General features: G+C 30.6%; 5 protein-coding genes and 1 non-coding gene across 6 annotated transcripts; 4 read left to right on the forward strand and 2 right to left on the reverse strand.

The window, feature by feature from the left end:
• Positions 1-606: 606 nt before the first annotated feature.
• On the reverse strand, positions 607-3830 carry LOC125860077 (uncharacterized). The gene is made up of 3 exons (XM_049539975.1): positions 2973-3830; positions 1508-2053; positions 607-718 (listed from the first exon to the last, which is right to left on the reverse strand). Exons 1-3 carry the CDS (start codon positions 3828-3830, stop codon positions 617-619), a joined length of 1506 nt encoding a protein of 501 aa, XP_049395932.1. The 3' UTR covers positions 607-616.
• A 1543-nt stretch (positions 3831-5373) lies between these two features.
• On the forward strand, positions 5374-6415 carry LOC125848630 (uncharacterized). The gene is made up of 2 exons (XM_049528540.1): positions 5374-5529; positions 6170-6415. Exons 1-2 carry the CDS (start codon positions 5400-5402, stop codon positions 6376-6378), a joined length of 339 nt encoding a protein of 112 aa, XP_049384497.1. The 5' UTR covers positions 5374-5399; the 3' UTR covers positions 6379-6415.
• Positions 6416-7500: 1085 nt separating this feature from the next.
• TRNAC-GCA (transfer RNA cysteine (anticodon GCA)) lies at positions 7501-7572 on the forward strand. The gene has a single exon. It is a non-coding gene; the product is annotated as a tRNA-Cys (tRNA).
• A 1226-nt stretch (positions 7573-8798) lies between these two features.
• Positions 8799-9275, forward strand: LOC125850885 (uncharacterized). The gene has a single exon (XM_049530721.1). It carries the CDS (start codon positions 8805-8807, stop codon positions 9273-9275), a length of 471 nt encoding a protein of 156 aa, XP_049386678.1. The 5' UTR covers positions 8799-8804.
• A 2497-nt stretch (positions 9276-11772) lies between these two features.
• Positions 11773-16708, forward strand: LOC125852589 (sucrose-phosphatase 1). Its single transcript, XM_049532316.1, has 9 exons — positions 11773-11920; positions 12999-13082; positions 13250-13549; positions 13965-14066; positions 14230-14424; positions 14725-15015; positions 15160-15346; positions 16116-16162; positions 16243-16708. Exons 1-9 carry the CDS (start codon positions 11825-11827, stop codon positions 16339-16341), a joined length of 1401 nt encoding a protein of 466 aa, XP_049388273.1. The 5' UTR covers positions 11773-11824; the 3' UTR covers positions 16342-16708.
• An 865-nt stretch (positions 16709-17573) lies between these two features.
• LOC125842957 (uncharacterized) lies at positions 17574-18228 on the reverse strand. Its single transcript, XM_049522229.1, has one exon. It carries the CDS (start codon positions 18168-18170, stop codon positions 17598-17600), a length of 573 nt encoding a protein of 190 aa, XP_049378186.1. The 5' UTR covers positions 18171-18228; the 3' UTR covers positions 17574-17597.
• Positions 18229-20288: the final 2060 nt, after the last annotated feature.

The following is a 20288-nucleotide window of genomic DNA, read 5'->3' on the forward strand; positions in this document are numbered from 1 at the left end:
ATTTCACCTGGCGTGAAGTTGGATTAGTCAAATCCCAAAGCGAATACAAAATATCGAGTAAAAAAAATATAAAAATTACAATCTTAGTAGACAAGCTTCTTAATTTTATTGGTTATATATGTGTTGTCCTTTTTTTCTTTGGTTATATATGTGTTGTCCTTTTTTTCTTTCTTTTTCCTTTTGTGTTGGCCATTATATTATCTCTTTAATAATCTTGATCTCACTGTCTTTAGTCATCAACTTATTATTCAAGGTTAAGAAAATATAAAGTTATAATAAAGACAAAAGAGACATGTAGTACTAAAAATAATTCCTAGGTTTATAGGATAACTTTCTTTTTTTCTTCTGAGTCGAGAGTCTATCGGAAAAATAATTTCTTTATTTTATATATAAGGTAGAGATAAAGTTTATGTATATTTTATCCTTCTCGAATCACACCTATTACATTACACTGAATATATTATTATTTTTAATAAAAAATCTTGAATTAAAGCTATATGTATGAAGTTATCTTTGTTAAAAAACAATTTACTCCAATATGAGATTTTTCGATACAAATTAAAATTTAATTAAGTCTCAATACAAGTATGGAACATCTTCTTTTTTTTTCTTTTCCTCATGCAATAATTTCATGTTTCATACAAGTCCTAAGTTTGATGGCCATTGAGTCCATTCCAATTGGTTGAATAATGTCACAACATTCTCTTCTGTTACCATCCTGTACAAAAAAAAAAAGAAGAGAAGGATTATATATATATATATATATATATATATTTTTTTTTTTTTTTTTTTTTTTAAAAGTCACAAAAAGTACTCTTGGTGGCAAACTTTTATAATAAAAACCTCAATATAAATATTGAAAAAGAATCATCAAAGAAAATACTATTTTAACTCTGCAAATAATAATAATAATATAATATAAAGTCTCATATTAAAGTGCTTATAATTTTGTGGTCTAAAATAATTCTTCTTCTATTTCTATCCTATAGACTATAAAATTCCTTTTATTTTAGAGTTCGAAAAAGGGTCACATCAATTCAAGTATAGTTCGAACCTATAATGACAACCTATTCTTACACAAGCATTATTAGTGGCTAATTCCACAGCTCGAATTCACGAAGACAATCTATATGCGGTACGTACATCACCTATAGACAACTTCACTATTACTCTAAAGTTGTCCTTTCACTACAATGTAACAAATAAAGAATTTTGCGGTAATAATATAATTATCACTATATTATGTTTTTAACAACAATAATATTAATACAAACATTTATAACCAACACTCCATGTAAATGTCGTTAAAGATTTTAGTAGCAAAAAATATTGTCGTTAAAAGGAAAAAAATCTATTGCCACTAAATATCTCTTTTGATGTAATGTTGATCGGTCAATAAACACACACAAATACATATGTATAATATACTAAAGAAAATAAGAAATATTTTTCTTGAAACAGATTAAGACAAACAAATCGAAACGAAGTGCGTGCAAAGTTAACTTACCCCCACATGAAGCTTATCCATAGGTGAGAACACATGAACTTTCATGACACCATTAGAAGAATGATCATCATCATTATTGGCACAAATCCTATGATTTTTCTTGACATATGTTGTCACAATATGATTCAACCTAGTACCCTCCAAAGAATCAAAAAACAAAATATTTGGAACTTCATCACATGAATAATTATTATTATTGTTGAATTTTCTAACATTAAACATGTAAGGTGGCCATGCACCTTTTCTCCATTCACCAAATGTCTCAATTGGAGTTTGAAGATAACTTTGTGATATAATTTTGTCATAAATTTGTACTGAATATCCCCATGACACTGAAAATGTCCAATTGTGTCTCTTATTGTAACATGTACTTTGTTGTAATAGTCTAGATTGATCAACACTTGCTGCTTTCATTAGATGATTTAAGGCATCATAATGGTTCATTGAAGGAAAAATTGGTGATACTAAGTCAAGATGATGGAGTGATATGAATGGTGATTGTGGATGAGCTGATAAAAATCCTGATATATCGCGACGCAAGTCGATCTGAAATAATATGAGAAAGTCATTTTCTGATGTTCGATTATCGAGGGAGGGGGGGATGAAGTAAAAAATTAAGGGAGTGTGAAATATGCAATCACTATAGTAAAAATAACTTTTAGCGGCAATAAATAGACACATTAATAAAGAGTGCTAAAGTCTTTACCGGCATTAGTTAAGTGTTATTATATATATCCAATGTTACTAAAGGCTTAGGGACATATACAAAGAGGGCTAATTGCCGCTAACAATACAATATTTAGCAGCAATTGAGCTATATATTATCGTTAATTAATTGCCGCTAAAGATTATTTTTGATATAGTGAATATAATTATCATAACGTTTAACTTCATATTACTTATTACTCTAACTTACAATTGAGACATTATTAATTATTATTTAATATTTAGTACTAATTAGAGATTTCATCAGAATACACTTCCCAATTTACTATTCCTTTAGTTTTTAATTATATTTGATTGAACACAAAATTTTAAAAAATACAAACTTTTAAAATTTGTAGTCTAGCTAGAACAAGCCAAAGATATTTTGTGACTAATTATCTCACTATGAATAAAACAAGAAGTTAAATTGATCCTAAGCGTAAAATATATCATTTTTGGAGACAAACAAAAAAGAAAAGAAAAATATTTATGAAAAATTATAATTTCACTGGCCAATATTATTCTTGAAAAATATCAGAGACACTTTAACATAACTAACCTGATATAGGATTAGTAAGATAAGACGTTAGCTCTCCTTACTCATAAGTCATCACGACACCAAATTAAATACTCTCTCTATATATTTGATTATGATTCTAGTTATTATTGTATATTCACTCAAAGTCGTTATTACAACTTTAAATTATGAATGCGCCTCTGACCAGTCACGAAAAAAAAAGAAAAGAGTTTGATTACTTACTTGATGAAACCCTTTTTCTAGTGTAATGGTGACTCCTAAATCAGCAATACAAGCTTGTAAAATGTGATCACTTCCATACAAATATGGATACCTCTTAATACAAGTATCCATATTCTTAGCCAAAGCTTGTGCTAAAGGGTAACTCAATGCATAACCACCACCACCAAATGCCATTTGAAATGACATTCCAAAATTACTCACAATACACTCTGAATTCATCCCAACATAATAGTATTTCATATGATCATACTTTGATAACACATTGACCAAATTTTCAATCATCAATACAGTGTCATCGTCAGCCATAACGTACCATCTAACAGTACTAGAGTCATGTTCTTCCATGAACGTCTCTTGAATCACTCTCACCATTCTAATCGCGAATGGCATTCCATGTTTGTTGTAAGGCATGTATCGCGAATTGTCACTAGAAATTCTATAAGGAGGAGATGAATTAGGCCATGGTAAGTGTTCATCATTTGGGGTTCTATCTAAGAAAAGATAACCCTTAGTTATATTTGGTTTCCACCAAGATTTTATGTAACATTTTTTTTTACCCCATGTGTTTGATGAGGCTGCAATTCCAAAAACTAAATGGCTAATATTAGTTTTAATATTATTGGAATTAAAATAATATTGTTTTGATGATTTGATGATGTTTTTTGTGGGGGGGAATTGTAATAGGGTTGTTGTTGTTGATGATGATGATGATAAGAAAAAGTATACTAGATATAGAATTAGGGTTAAGAAGACTAGGGTTTTGCATAAAATTCCATTCAAGAACAAGTTTTTGGACAAAGTTTTTGGTTTAATATTTAGGATAATGGCATTAGTAGTAGTACTTTTTTCTAATGACATTTTTCCTAGCTAGGAAAATTTTGAGTTTTTGTTGAAAATGAAAGAACACAACTATGATATATATAAAATATATGTAAATTTCAGTTGGTTACGTTGTTATAATAATCGTTACACGCCTTCACTCCTTCTCTCAATTTGAAAAGATTTTTCAGTTACTTTTTATAATGATCTGATCTAAAAAGTATGATACATCGATATACTAGATTTTCTTTTTTCACATGTTAGGACCCCCTTGTGATGCATATATAATATGTCATGTAATTGAAAGGCAAATTAATGTGATCATTGATTAAGTAATAACTTAACTTAAGTTTCTTGCTTTGTTTGGGAGATAATTGATGATTAAATGATAACACAAAAAGCATGAACATATATATATGCAGCAACTTTTGTGTGGAAACAAAATTTAATGATGAATAGTCACACCAAATTACACAAGGGTCACACCAAAGTTTAGGGGGTAACTAAAGTTAAATTATTTCACATACTTCAAGAGTAAATTTGATCATTTTTACCAAAATAACTAACTTGTCATTATCTCAAAAATTGTCTTATAAAGAAATAAAAAAATTAAGGTTTGTCTCAAGGTCGTAAACAACCTACTTGCCTCACAAAGGTAAGGGGTGATGTCTGCATATATCCCATCCTATCTACACTACATCTGTAAAATTACATTGAGTATATTATTGTTATTGTTTTAAGTTTTTTCTCGTGATCATAAGTATCTTTACACAAGTTCGTGATCATCATCACACCGCAAAAAATAATAATTAAAGGAAGTATCTACAAAAACCATCGTCACTAAATAGCTCATAAATAATAGAATTTTTAAAATAATTTATTGCTAATTATCCATCATTAAACTAAATTAGCGATAAATTTTTATTGTTTAGAAACATAAGTTGTCCGTCTCTAATTTATTTATTTTTTGAAAATGGACCAATCAATTTCTAGGACATAGCTAAATTTTAGTTATTAACAAATTCAGAATCCACAAAAGAATATAAAGGGTAGTAATTTATTTTTTGAGGTCATCACATAAATTAAGAGTCAATGCCTTATAAATAAATTTTAAAAAAGTGTTCAAGGCATTGAAAATTGTATTTTATTATTATATTATTATTATTTAAAATAAAGGGGAAAAAAGGACATTTCCTTCTTCCTTTTTGCTCCAGTTTTTTTCCTATTGAAATGAAATTTTTCCTTCCCATGAGCTTTGCCAAGAAAATGTTTTCTTTTGTAGTTTTCAAGGAAAATTTTCTTTAATTTTTTTTTCCCAAAAAAAATCCAGAAAAATAAAATTTTGCAAGAGATGTATATATAAGTTAATAAAATGTTTTATTTGTAGTTTTCAAAGAAAATTTTCTTTGAGTTTTTTTCCCTAAAAAATAATCCAGAAAAATAAATTTTGAAGGAGATATATAAGACAAGAAAATGTGTTCTTTTGTAGTTTTCAAAGAGAATATTCTTTGAGTTCTTTTTCCCTTTATAAATAGAATTCAAAAAACTATATTTTGGAAAATATATTGTATATATTTAGTTTTTTTTTTTTTTGAAATAGAGAAATAAATGGAGAATTCATCATTGGGAGCTGCAATTTGTGCTGTTTTTGCAGTTTCTGGAGGTGTTGTCCTTCTTGCATCTAAAGTTCATAAACACCTCCTTTCTGATTTCATGAAGAAGATTGAAATTGAAATTAGTAAATATTTTGCCCCTTTTAATTTTTATTTATTTATTTACTGTTAAAATATCGCACCGATTTAATTTTCTCTAAAATGTATTTTTGTTATCTTAATTTATGTGATATATTTATCTTTTAGATATGTTTTTTAAAAAATAACACATTTTAGTATAGAAATAGTTTAACTTAAACCTTTTATTTTATGCGTAGGATGTGTTTGGTACAAATGAAGATGTTTTCTTGGAATGTAAGTAGGGTTTTTAAAACTTTTTTTCTTGATGTTTAGTAATTAAATGGAAAACATTATTTCAAGAATAGTTATATACAATCTAGATAAATACTACTATGATGGAATAGGGAGTAGAGGTGGTCGGGTGGTACTTAAGGTGTGGGAGGGGGTCGGGATAGGGGTCGAGGAGGAGACAGTCAACGTAAAATATCATTAATTATAAAACTTGTTTTTCCTACTAATTCCTAAGAAGTTATTTTCCCATTTTATAAATAACCTGTTTTTCTATATATCTTGGTCAATCAATCATGAGATTATTTATAGTTGCATTTCTTGTATATTGCCCCCAAATTATTTTTTAATTTTTTTTTGTGAAAATTTTGATTCTGACACTGATCGATAATTTTAATGAATATTTTTGGATGTTAGGACTAGAGAAAGACCAACAAAAGAAGAAGGTGAGGTTTTCCAATGAAGTTATAAAATTGGGCCCTCAATTATTAGAGAAAGTTGAAGAAATTGATGATCATAATCCAAAGAGAAGGAATAATCCAAAGAACTTTGAATCTATGCCTTTGAATTGGCAAGCTCTTTACAAAGGGATCCTCCAACACAAGTCCCTCAAACACTACAACTAAATTCAATTTTCAATTTTGTAATATTATTATTATTATTATTATTATTAAAGTGTGTTTTATGTGATTCTCATAAAATTTTAGAATTTATTCGTGTAAAGTTTTGAGTTAAATAAAGACAAGTAATTAGTTGAAGTTTTTTTTTTTTTTAATTCGATACTGCTTTAGTCCCTCTCGTTCTTCTAGAAGAAGAAGAAGGGAGCTATGTCTGAATAAATAAACTAGAAGATGAAAGACTTTTTTTCATTTTTTGACGGTGAAGTAATATCAATTTCATGATTTCTCTTTTACACAAGCGATAATTATAGTTATTTGTTACTTAGCTAATTAATCATCATCGACAATAATAACATACCAATTGTCCCATTGTGATTATATAAGGGGACTTTGGAGATGGTATGGGAATATGCAGATTTTATATTTTATTTGGGGTAAGAAAAAAATATTTTAAATAGATTTTCGATTAAAAAAAATGTTTTAAAATTTTATACAAGACGAATTAAATTATAAAATATAGAGGTCTCGATTGCGTACTACATCAATTAATTCATAAATACAATAAATAACATATTATTATTATATAATGAAATAATTGAAGAAACAGAAAACCTCTAAAATGTAGATCATCAGATTTTCACTCCAAAACTTTGATGATTTTGTTGACTTTTCAAATATGAATAATTGTTAAATAATCTTTTTTAAATTGTCTAAGAGTCTGTTAGGATCAACTGAATTTAAGTGTTAGAGTGAATTGAGGAATGTACAAATAATAAGGTATTTGGATGGATATGTTGAAATTGAAAATAAATATTTCATTTGTTTGGTAAAATAAACACTTTTCTTGTTAAAATGTTTGAAATATCCGCAAAGTCATTAACACAAAAAATAACAATATATGTTTCCATTGTAATTACAGAAGTGTGGAGTCCGGAGAGGGTATAATATACGCAGATCTTATCCCAATTAATTATTGTGAGATAGACTTATTGATAGATTTTCGATTCAAAACACATGTACCCAATGCAGGGTTATAAAAAAAGGTAAGACAATAAAGTATTAAAATTAAAATAAATAAATTTATATTCTATAGTTTTAATATCTTAAGTCGAAAAACAAAAACAAATTGGGTCCATAGCTCAGTGGTAGAGCATTTGACTGCAGATCAAGAGGTCACCGGTTCGAACCCGGTTGGGCCCTTTTTTTCCCCTTTTTAATCTGTAATTTTTTTTATATTTTCAATTAACTGGGATATAAAACTGTCAATAGTAGCTTTGAATGATTATTTTTGCATGTTTTTTAAATTTTGAGTCGATAGTTTATCAAAAACTGTTTTGAGAGAAAAATGTTTAAGTGGCGAGTAGTGTGTGCAATATCTAGCGTATACAAATTTTTTTATAAACGATGTCGACATTGTTCAAATAAATGAAAAGGAATCAATCAACAAGAAAATTTAGTTATTAAGAAGAATCTATTTTTATTATAGGAGTGGTTGAAGTTTATTGTGCTAATTACAAACGTTGATTAAAGATTTTGAATTCAAATTTTAGGAATGAATTAGTTGATTTTGGGGAAATCTAGCATGTTATCGTTAAAATAAGATATCTGACGTAAATTTGAATTAGTCTGACCTGAATATAAATTTTAAAGATATGATGCGACACGCGATAAAGGAAAAGAATTTGATTATGTGTTTGTTTGGTTGACATGCATAACCAATGCTTTGTAATAATCAACTAATTATTAAAGAGTTAATTGTAAAAACACTCATCTAAATAATTATTTTTTCAAGAGTTTGATATCTCAATTATTTATTGTTCCATTTTACCTATCTAAACTATCACTCCTTTCTATTTTAGGGATAAGGCACAAGTCCTATTACTCTCCGAACCCTTTTTTTGGTCATTTTGTACACCTTTTTGGTGTTTACATGACCTCCAAACATTTCCCATGTGCTTCAACTAAATTGAGTCATGAGTGTGTTACGTAGGCCAAAAGGGATACAAAATTACAAAAAAAAAATGAGTTCGGAAAATAGTAGGACCTTAGTTTAGTTAAGGTGTATCTCTGGAATTTTGGTCATAGTCTAGGGATATACTGGTGCCTCGTCTTTTTTTTTTATAATACACCTCAATGCTGAATTGACCTATACACAGACTTATTGTCGAGCGAAAACAATATTTCAACAAACTCATAATTAAAAAAAAAGTAAATTAAATAAACAAGTGAGAGATCTATAAATCAAATGAAACCTAAACCACTAAACAAAATCAAACTTCATGTTCACCAACCAAATTTAAATTGTTTTTTCATATAAATTCATAAATTAACACCTCCTATTGCTTAGTATCTTGCCTATATCCCATTGTTTTTCCCCCTATTTTTTTCTTCTTTTTGAAAAAATATTTATAAAAAAATAAGAGAAAAAAACAATGGCTATCCACATTAGCAAAATTTCCATTTTGCTCATTATATCCCTAATTTCCATTTCCCTTTCATATCAAACAATTGCAAATGACCTAAATGTAGACAAAGCAAATGTGAAAAATGTTGTTACTTCCCTCATGGTTTCATCCATTGCGAAAACGGAGGAATTTTTAAAAACAATTATTTTGACACGTTTAGCTATCGCGATAGAAGCTCCTAAAAAGAGTTGTCTCGAAACCTGCAAAGAAGTGTACGAAAGCGCAGTTGATGCCATGAAAAGTACATTAAAAGAGGTAAATGAAGGAAATTATTATGAAGCAAATGTGGATGTTAGTGCTGTGGGATCAAATATGGAAACATGTAAAGATTGTATTAATGAGATATATGGAGATGATCCTGAATTTACAAAATTTGATAATTGGTCACATGGTGTTATTGTTGATGCTTCTTATAGAATCACTAGTGTCATCAATTAAAAAAAATCGAAAAATTTCGTTAAAGATATTCAAAATTTAATATATGTATATTTGCAATATACCTATTAATATATACACAATATATCATTTCTCGATGAGCAATGTTCATGCTTTAAAGGTTGATTATTAGATCAACCTATCAATGACACGTTTCTATATATGTTCTTATTTATTATTTTAAAAAAAAAGTAATTAAGTTATTGATTTGTCATGTCACACATTAATATACAAATACATTGGTCTACTGGTATGAAATTGACTAAATAGACCTAAAATCAAATGGAATATAAGAATAAAGTTTACAAATATCTAAAATTTCTTGGAGAAAATAGGCCTAAAATTACATATTTGCGATTAAGGAGTATTATTGTTGGGTGTATTTACATTATTAACAATGGATATTGATAAACTCATTAAATATAAAAATAATATAATATATATTTTTATATATATATAATATGATATAAATTATTGTATATAAAATTCACATTATTATAATTTTACTATTGCACTTGCTATTGTGAGATTGATATTATAATTAAGGTGATACTCCTTTTGTCCCCTAATTATTTGTCCATTTTGAAAAATCAAGAAAGGACAACTTTTTTTTTTACCTATTATACCTTCAATTAATTAATTTGAAAAAGATAGAACTTCTTGAAAATCTTAAATTTTTAATTCATTCACTTCATAATTAATAGGGGTAAAAATGTTAAACTCACCATGTCAATCATTGTTTTGTTTATAAGTATGCTAATTCAAAAGTTGACAACTAACTAGGAACAAAAGGAGTATTAAATTCACTTAAAATGAGATTAGAAGGTTAAAGAATTATCTATAAAATTAAAGTGCTAAAGTAAATTTACCGGACAAGTTCAGAATGGATTTGATTATGTCTTTTCTCTTAAAAAAAAAAAAAAAATTCAAAAACACAACTGATTAATAGTGTATTTGCGAGTTTTTGACTTAAACTAGTATTAGTTATTCATTTTTGGAGAAACTAAGCAAATACCCCATAAAAATAAAATAATTACAAATATATACCCCTTTACATTCATACAACACTAAATAATTACACTATATATCCCCAACTAATTTCACTTAACTAATACTAAATCAGTATCATATACTGTATTGATATCATTAAGACTGATAATTTTGCTTAATTGATACTAAATCAATATATATAAATTGTATTGGTATATAGTACTTTTCCAGTATAATTTCTGAACAACAAACCTTAATGATCCAATATAGTATACCTATATTGATTTAGTATTAGTTAAGCAAAATTATCAGCTTTAATGATACTAATACAATATATGATACTAATTTAGTATCAGTTAAGTGAAAATCAACCTAATGAATGGAGGGTATGTGCTGTAATTTTTTATTTTGAGAGAATGAGTATTTCTTGAATTACTTTAGATTAAGTTATGAACATGTAATTATTTTGAGTTTTATGGCCCATTTACGTAATTTTTCCTTCTTTTTTTTCTTACTTGAACCATCAACAACTATTTATCAAAACACATTTTAATTTTAAGCTATTTCCCTTTTCTATCCAAATTAAACTAACAAAAACAATACTTCACTTGTGTTTTCGATCATTAACTCTCATCGTTATATATATATATCCACATATCCACTACTTATATATAACTGTGGATAACCACACAAGTGACAATCAACATGCCTGCTTCACATGTGTGGTTCCACACTTACATATACATTTCCCTACTTTTTTTCGTCCATTTTAATTTTTTTTTTATATATTTAAAAATTGCGTAAAAAATACTACAAATCATGATAATTGACAACTTAAAATATTTTTATAAAAACATATAAAAAATCGATTGCTTATAAAAAATTCGATTGATTCATAAAGTTAATCTATCTATGATACATAAAACGGGACATAAGAAGTAACATGTATTATTTAATTTGAAAATTACGTAAAAAGTATTGTAAAATCTCAATTATTAGCAACATATTGACTCTTGAAATTCTATTTGTGCTACATATATTGGGACAAGGAAAGTAACATATATTTTTTTAAAATTACATAAAAAGTACTATAAATTACAATAATTAACAATTTAAATTTTAAAATCATATTAATATTTAATTGACTCTCTAAATTTTATCTATATCACGTAGAATTAGACAAAAAAATAACAGATATTGAGCCCGTACTATCACGAATAGTTATGTCCAGTATATATATAATTAAGAATCTCATCTTAGTATTTTTTTTTTGGTTTCCCATCCGGTGTTCAGAGCCCACATTGGAGTTCCGATTAAATCTGGATCGCGCTCTACAGGGGCCATTCGGGGTAGTGCTCCCAACAAGATTTTCTCCATACTCAGAACTCAAATTCGAGACATCTGGTTAAGGGTGAAACATTCTCACCAGTGCATCACAACGCATGTTGGTGTCATCTTAGTATAATTGAGATGCTTTCTCTCTGGCCTTTACAAAAGAAGCCCAAAGGAATTGATTTTTTTTTTCCAAAGAAGTAGACAAATTAACTCTCTTTTCCTAATCTATGCCTCCTCTTAAGCTAAGATTCAATTTTTCAGGTTTCCCTCATTGCTGCTACTGCTGCTCCACTCCCAAAATCCCATCTTTCACTTCATTTCAGGTAACCCATTTTGTTTATTTTTCTGAGTAAGTTTTTTTTTTTGTGAATTGGGGGTAGGGGAAGGGAAAATGGATGAGGGTTCAGTGAGCTACTAAGATTTTAGGGATGAAATTTTAATGGGTGTACTGTGATTTTTGTGATGATTTAGTTTTGATTAGAAGTACTACTCTTTCTGTTTTAATTTATTTGTCTAGTTTTAACTTGATGCATGAAATTTAAGAAAGTAAAAAAGATGTATCTTGTGATTTTAAATATGTCCGTTGAAAAGTTATAATTTAAGAGTTACAAGAAAAAGAAAGATGCATTGTTTGTTGAAACGAATTGAAAAGGAAAAGAATACAAACAAATTGAAGTTGAATGAGTAGTTGATAAGTGTGAAGTGCAGTAAATAGTTATGAATTTGGATAGAAGTGTTGAAATGAACACTAAGTGTGTTTGCTAAAAATGTGTTAATAAACACTTTTTTTCAGTTAATGGTGGTGTTGTGGGTGGTAATTAGTGGAGATGGTGGTTGATAGTAGAGCCCTAATGGTTGTGAATGATGACGGTGTAGTGGTGACTGATGGTGGTGATTGTCGGTAGTGTTGAGTGGTTGTTGTGGTAATGATGATGATTGTAAATGGTGGCTAGTGGTAGCAATGACTAATTGTAGTGATTGACAATGATGGTGATATAGTTAATGATCGTGGACCGCAGTGGTAGTAGTTGATAAATTATAGGTGATGTTGGTAGCTTTGAACGGATGGAATTTGTAGATAGACAACAACAACAACATACCCAATATAATTCCACAAGTAGGATTTGAAAATGGTAAAAAATGTACGTAGACTTTACTTCTGCCTTTATGAGGTAGAGATGCCTTTGTACGTAAAGAGGTCTTCGTGGGGGCAGAGAGGAGATATGTCTTAATGATATTAAGACTTAGTTACAATCTTAATCATTTAGATATATTCAGGCCAATTAGGTGGATGTCACTTAACAAAAACGAGCACATTTAATGGTTGACATCTGAACGACTAAAATTCAAACCTAAAAAGCAAACGAACTAATTGACTGAGATTTCTTTGTCTTGTTTCAGAGTGAAGCTAATATTAAATCAACCATGGATCGGCTAACCAGTGCAGCACGTCTCATGATAGTCTCAGATCTTGACTATACAATGGTGGGTTGTTGTGGTCTAGGTTACTCGGATTCTCCAAAAATGTTACCACACCCATGTCTGATCCTCCAAAAATGCACTACTTTTGGAGAATCCGACATGCTCCTGGTGGCGTTTTTGAACCTTTTCTTCGTTATGCTGATGTAACTTACATGAGACTCTCTTTACAGGTCGATCATCATGATCCCGAGAACCTCTCTCTGCTTAGGTTCAATGCTTTATGGGAAGCCAATTATCGCGAAAACTCCTTGTTAGTGTTCTCAACTGGGAGATCACCAACTCTTTACAAGGAGTTGAGAAAAGAGAAGCCCATGCTAACCCCAGATATTACCATTATGTCTGTGGGGACTGAAATAACATATGGGAACTCTATGTTGCCAGATGATGGTTGGGAAGCATTTTTAAATGACAAATGGGATCGGAAAATAGTGACGGAGGAGACGAAAAAATTTCCTGAACTAACACTTCAGGTACAGATGTTTGCAACATTTTATATAGAGATAATGGTCAAAAACACACCTTGAACTATCGCTTTTTTCGCGGAGTTTCACACCTGAACAATCACCATCTATGTATTAAAAAACACACCTAGTTGAGTAGATGGTGATAGTTTAGGTAGGAAAATGAAACAACAACTAACAACTGATAGTTAGTCTAATCAGCTCCGAGGTGTGTTTTAATACATAGATGATGATAGTTTAGGTAGGAAAAAGGAACAACCGTTATTTGGGGTGTGAAACTCGCGAAAAATGATAGTTCAGATGTGTTTTTGACCAATAACTCATTTTGATACATGCAAACTAATTTCCGTGTAAAACTAGTTTGTATGTTGAATATTGTTATCGTAATTGATGTCTCATATATAAACTTCTTTTCACACTTCAGTCAGAAACGGAGCAACGACCTCACAAGGTCAGTTTCAACGTTCAGAAAGACAAGGCTCAAGATATAATGAAAACTCTTTCCAAACGCTTGGAAGAACGTGGGGTACGATGCTACTTTTACACTTGTAGATTATGGGATCAATATGAAGCTCCACAATAGCAAAATGATAGCATGTCTTTCTTGTCATGCTGCAGTGAGCAAAACTTTTGATAAGGTTTCAAAATCTTTTTATTCTGATTTTTAATATTTCTATTTTTGTGATCAGTTGGATGTCAAAATAATTTACAGTGGAGGGATGGCTTTAGATATTTTGCCGCAAGGTGGTGGCAAAGGACAAGCACTTGCGTATTTGCTGAAGAAATTAAAGAGTGAGGGCAAATTACCAAACAACACGCTTGCCTGTGGTGACTCTGGAAATGATGCTGAGCTTTTCAGCATCCCAGATGTTTATGGTGTGATGGTTAGTGGTTACTATCTGTTGATTCCTTGTACCTCGATTATCATATTGTTTTGCTACTATCTGTTGTTTTGTTATTATCTGTTGATTCTTGTACTACCGCGGCCGCTACTTCTTTTTCTGGCCTGCTTTGGACTGTTTTTCCTTGAGCCAAGGGTCTATCGGAAACAAATCTCCCTACCTCTGAGGTAGGGGTAAGGTGCAGTACGCTTTACCTTCCCCAAACTCCATTTTGTGGGACTGCGTGAGTATGTTGTTGTTTTGAGTTCAGCACTGCTCTAAAATTCTATATTCACTTTGCAGGTATCGAATGCACAGGAGGAATTATTACAATGGCATGCTGCAAATGCGAAAGATAATCCTAAAGTAATTCATGCAACAGAGAGATGTGCTGCGGGTATAATACAAGCCATTGGGCATTTCAACCTGGGACCAAGTACCTCTCCTAGAGACGTTACCGATATGTCAGACTGCAAGATGGAGAACTTTGTTCCTGCTTATGAAATCGTCAAATTTTACCTGTTTTTCGAGAAATGGAGGCGTGGAGAGATTGAGAATTCTGACCTTTACTTGTCGAACCTGAAAGCAGTTTGTATATGTACCCTATACCTACTGTTGTGTTTTTATCTTTTATCTTTTGTCGAATTATGTGTATTTTATGCTTGAGTTTTGGTTGTTCCCTAATGGCTTCTTTTTCGCTTGAAAATCCGAATTTGCCAACTCTTTTTGTTGCTGCAGAAACCATCTGGTACTTTTGTGCACCCATCTGGAGTTGAGAAATCTCTCGAGGAATGCGTAAATACATTGAAAAAATGTCATGGCGACAAAAAGGGTAAACAATATCGCATTTGGGTTGATCAAGTCTTACCTACACAGGTTGGTTCAGATTCATGGTTAGTAAGTTTCAAGAAATGGGAGCTTTGCGGTAAGTGTCTTTTGCCTCGTAAGACGGTCTTTTATATTTACTTCTTCTTTTCTAGTCTCTTCTTACTTGATTTTATGGCATCAGTTCCTGTAGCCTCCAAACAACAACATACCTAGTGTAGTCCTACAAAATGGAGTCTAGGGAGGGTAGAGTGTACGCGTACCTTACTCCTACCTTAGAGGTAGTCTCTGACTGCTTTCGATAGACCCTCGGCTTAAAGGAAAAACAATCCAAAGTAATCCTGAACAGAAGTAATAGTAGAACGAGAAACAACAGATAGTAACATTACATAAACTACAACAGAACAAGACGATAATCGATGTATAAGGAACAACACATAGTACAGGGGGCAATACTATGACTACTAATATGAACGGACAACAAGCCAATGTGCTGCTTCTTACAAACCTTCTACCCTAGGATCTGTTAAGCCCCCGCACAGACATTTAAATTTATACTATACTTCTTCAAGTCTGCATCATCCCAATCTCTCTTTCCGGGTTAGCCTGTCCAAAGAAAACGAAACTTCTTCTAGTTCAAGTCGAAAACTTACTATTCTTATGATAAAAAGTTATGTCTCATTCATATGACAGATTCTATGCCCCAAATTATTTAGACTTATGAAACTATGGTCATATTTAACCAAGTGCCTATGGAAATGGACTTATTTTCTACGAGAATGTTCCAATACTCGCGTGATCTACATCTTCTTTCTCTTTGGCTCTTGTTATGTCTACTGTAATATCTTAAAATACATTGTTTCTTACAGGCGAAGAGCGACAATGTTGTATAACTACTGTCTTATTAAGCTCAAAGGTGAAGTTTATTGAAGGATCATTGCAATTTTTGTTGTCCTACAATCCAAAGCCTGTTATAATTTGGTTTTTCGCTTCCAGAATGTGACTGTTGCAGACGGGCTCACTTGGACACACGTGCATCAGACTTGGTTGCAGGGCGTGGAGTCAGCAAGTGACTCCACGACCTGGTTCTTCTAGGTTTGACTCTGGAAAGCCGGCCTCCTTTTACACATATGCACATTGTCCCTCTTAACACTGTTTGTTCTCATTCTTCCTTGATGATGAATGTATTACAAACCCAAACCCGAAAGAAGGGCAATCGTTTAGGTAATAATAAGTATTGCTCTTCTTTTCGACAGTTGTAGTTGTAAAATTTTGTGTTAGAGAATGTCAGTTGTATGCTAAATTTTCAAAGTGTGAGTTTTGGTTTGATTCAGTAGCGTTTTTGGGACACGTGGTCTCGAGAGAAGGAATTCGAGTTCCTCTTTGTAACTATGCTCTATGATTTGGTGTCACACCAAAAGGAATTCTTGTTCATAGTGAAAATTGCATATAATCATCTCTACATTCTCTCTCTTTTTTTTTAGATTTATTTCATGGGAAGAGTCTCTTTAAACTTGAGTGGAATCTTCGAGGTCTTTCGAGATAACTTAATTCAATTGCCTAATATCGAGAGGTGACAAATGAACGACTTGAGTCGAATTTAGACAGTTTAAAATGGTGAAGTTAGGTCCTTGTTATAGTTATTACATGTTATATATCTGTAATATCATTTGACATTCATAAAGAGTTTTTGACATTTCAAATTCCTTTGTTAGAATTTACATAATTTATTAACTTTGTATCACCAATAAAAAGTGAATAGACTACTTTTTGGTTATTATTATATATATAAAATAATAAATAGGTAAATATTTGAGTATGTTATAAAGAGGTAACATAAAAAGTTTATCATATAAAGAGAAAATACAACATAAAAAAAGTTCTATCTCAAAGAAAAATTGTTCATTAATTCAGGATTGTTATAGAGAGATCTGATTGCACTATCGTTTTTCCATTCTATATATTTTATGTATCTTATTTAAAAATTTAAATCTTATAGTCTTAAATATGAGACACATGAGATGTTGTAATTGAAGAATTTATTAAATATACAAAAATGATATTTTTGAACAAAATCAAAAAAAAAAAATACAACACATAAATTAAAACGTAAATTAATATATCACTTTTTTTTTCTTCGTCATGTTGTCCACCAAGACAATACAAAATACATCGCAAGTGTAAGAAATTCTTAATGTCACCTATCTTTGTTATAACAGATCATGACAACCTACCTTATTCTCAAGCTAAGATTAAAAATCTCATCTTGTAAATATCTTTTGATGACACACTGATTGATTGATGTATATTACTTTAATTAAAAACACTAAAATTGAATACCATAATATTTATTAATTTTTATAGTATTCTTTAGAAACTTTATCAAGACAATCACTAGCAACACCTTTTGCCCACTTTTCAAAATTTTGGAAGGCAAGATCATTTTCTTTTGTCTCAACAACACAATCATGGCAAGTTTCAATGTATGAATACATTGCACTAAGATCCATATTTGCTTTGTAAAAATTTTGTGCTTTAACATCTTGTGATGCCTTTTTCATTGCATCAATTGCATCTCCATACACCTCTTTGCATGTTTCAAGACAATCTTTTCTATAATGATCCATTTTTGCACTTAAAGTCAATCTTTTCTCAATTACATTTTTGATAAATTCTTGTGTCTTGGACATTGTGCCAACCATTGTTGCTTTAACAAATGATGGTACATTTTGACTTGCAACAACGACTTTTTGTACTGGACCATCTAAGATTTGAGGTTTTTGAGTAGTAGGAGTTGTTGGAGTAGGAAGAGAAGATGGAGCTGAAAGAGATGTTTTTAATGTATAATCAAATGCATTTGATGGAATTGTGAGGAAGAAGGAAATTGCAATAACAAGAAAAGTTATTTTTGTTAGAGGAGCCATTGTTTTTTATCCCTTTTTTTTGTTGTTTTATTGGAAAGGAGAAAAAACAATGGAGATAATCAATATTATATGATTATGAAGAAAGTAAGGGTGGTATTTATACAAAAAAAAAATTAGTTTTGTCTTGTATGGCTATGCTTAAAAATAGATTGTTATTAAGTATATATGGTGATTACTTTGGGAAATTAACACCTCTCTTTTTTAGTTTATTGTTAGAAGATGGTTGTTTTTTTGGGTATGTCAGGGTGACAAATGGACAGGTTGAAATAGGGAGTTAATAAATGAATATTTTTGTTATATATATATTTTAGTGGGAATTCAGCACATTGCTTTCTATTTTATTGTTATAGACTATATATAATAGATGAGTTTTCTTGGTGCATGTTGGGGTGTCAAATGGATGAATTGAAATATGGGCGAGTTAAAATAGAGAGTTATTAAATGGATATTTCTTAATTGTATATAGTAATTAGTTAAATTTGTAACCTTTATTTAGCATATATTTATTTAGTTTATTGTCACGATTCGAACCTATATCCAATTGAGACACGATGTTTAGAATCACGAGTGATCCCAAATTAATCTTTGGTATAGCATATCAAAGCATATAGTAAGGAAACTAAAGTGGAAGCTAAATGCGTAACTGAATAAAGTCCATGAATTGAAATACTAATGTCTGAAATATAGCCTCTACCGTTTAAAATAAAGAAATACGTAGCCAGGACATGACGTCTTCAAAAGTCTAAAGATAACGTAAAATAAGGTCTAACCATTAAAGTCCCCTAAGTGATCAGGATGACTCACCAATTGCTAACTGGAGATGTTGCACCTTACTAGCCACGAGTCTGAGAATAGGCACTGAAATTCATAGTATAAAAGGATGCATCCCAGAGAAAAGTATGTGTTTCATGTATTGAGTGAGTAAGGGGCACTAACATAATCGCAAAATAACATAATAAGGACAGTGAAATAAGGTTTCCAAAATCATATACATAGTGAAAAAACTAAAGAGAAAACAATTGGAGTTCATGTCTAAATACCATTCACAATCTTCTTTCAAAAGCATATATAGAGATGAGTCTATTTCAATCGTCTTGCATAATCATATACAGAGATGAGTCTATTTCAGTCGTCTTGCATAATCATATATAGAGATGAGTCTGTTTCAGTTGTCTTGCATAATCATAGTTGTAAATAGCATACTTAAAGTGAATTAAATAAAGTTAAGAACATATCATAAAAGGGTACAAACTGAGGGGTTTCTTATAATCAACATACACCATGTGAGCATGATGTCCAATAACTAACCCAGTTCGGAGGGCTGCCCTATACCTTGTCAAAGTATAGAACCCTATCATATCTATGTGGATCTACTAATCTGAGTCTCTCCGGGCTAAATGATCAATCGATAAAACGGTGAAACATAATCTTACAGGTACATATATAGTTATGAGACTTGAGTTTTTAAAAACCCGTGACCTCTCGGGCTAAATAGTCCTCCCAAAATTACATATATTCATATGATGCTCCCAAAATTTGGATTGGAGAGCTTGAAATCCATGGAGAAGAGCATACCTTGATGAATGAGAATGAGAGGAGAAAAACCACTTTTAGGGCTTGAAAGAATGGTCAAAAGTGACAAACATTGGACTAAAATCGATTTAAGTGATTTTCCGTCTTCCAATTGGCGTTTCAATCAGTGAAACGCCTATCCAACATTGTTTAACGCCAGTGAAACACATGTTCAAAACAAAAAACCTCTTAATTTTTTCTCGCCCAGTGCTAGACCGACATTTCACTAGTTCAGAATTGTTCAACATCGACGAAACACACGTACAAGACATAATATCAGACAAAACTAAAATGATCATAACTTTTGACCTACAAAATTTATGCCACGTCAGTCTTGGGTGACCACGAGACACAGTGGTGACAAATTGGAATGTTTTCAGTTGTAATTTGAGACCAAGTAATTTAAGTGTCTAGATGTGTACTTTCAAACTTGGTATATCATCTTAAAATAAGCTTGAGCGTTTATTTATGTATTATGGTTAATTAAGATATAAAACGCGAAAAGATGCACATTTCGAAGAAAAAAATGTACGTACGCATGCATGC

The sequence above is a fragment of the Solanum stenotomum genome, chromosome 1 (assembly GCF_019186545.1).
Source record: "Solanum stenotomum isolate F172 chromosome 1, ASM1918654v1, whole genome shotgun sequence".
NCBI lineage: Eukaryota > Viridiplantae > Streptophyta > Magnoliopsida > Solanales > Solanaceae > Solanum > Solanum stenotomum.

Bases quoted from the DNA above. Each gene is read 5' to 3' on its own strand.
- LOC125850885 (XM_049530721.1), top strand. From the start codon at position 8,805: ATGGCTATCCACATTAGCAAAATTTCCATTTTGCTCATTATATCCCTA.
- LOC125860077 (XM_049539975.1), bottom strand. From the start codon at position 3,830: ATGTCATTAGAAAAAAGTACTACTACTAATGCCATTATCCTAAATATT. The intron at 2,054-2,972 runs GTAAGTAATCAA...ATATTATTTCAG, and splicing joins TAGAAAAAGGGTTTCATCAA to ATCGACTTGCGTCGCGATAT. The intron at 719-1,507 runs GTAAGTTAACTT...TTTTTTGTACAG, and splicing joins TGGATAAGCTTCATGTGGGG to GATGGTAACAGAAGAGAATG.
- LOC125842957 (XM_049522229.1), bottom strand. From the start codon at position 18,170: ATGGCTCCTCTAACAAAAATAACTTTTCTTGTTATTGCAATTTCCTTC.
- LOC125852589 (XM_049532316.1), top strand. From the start codon at position 11,825: ATGCCTCCTCTTAAGCTAAGATTCAATTTTTCAGGTTTCCCTCATTGC. The intron at 11,921-12,998 runs GTAACCCATTTT...GTCTTGTTTCAG, and splicing joins CATCTTTCACTTCATTTCAG to AGTGAAGCTAATATTAAATC. The intron at 14,067-14,229 runs GTACGATGCTAC...TTTTGTGATCAG, and splicing joins AACGCTTGGAAGAACGTGGG to TTGGATGTCAAAATAATTTA.
- LOC125848630 (XM_049528540.1), top strand. From the start codon at position 5,400: ATGGAGAATTCATCATTGGGAGCTGCAATTTGTGCTGTTTTTGCAGTT. The intron at 5,530-6,169 runs GTAAATATTTTG...TTTGGATGTTAG, and splicing joins GAAGATTGAAATTGAAATTA to GACTAGAGAAAGACCAACAA.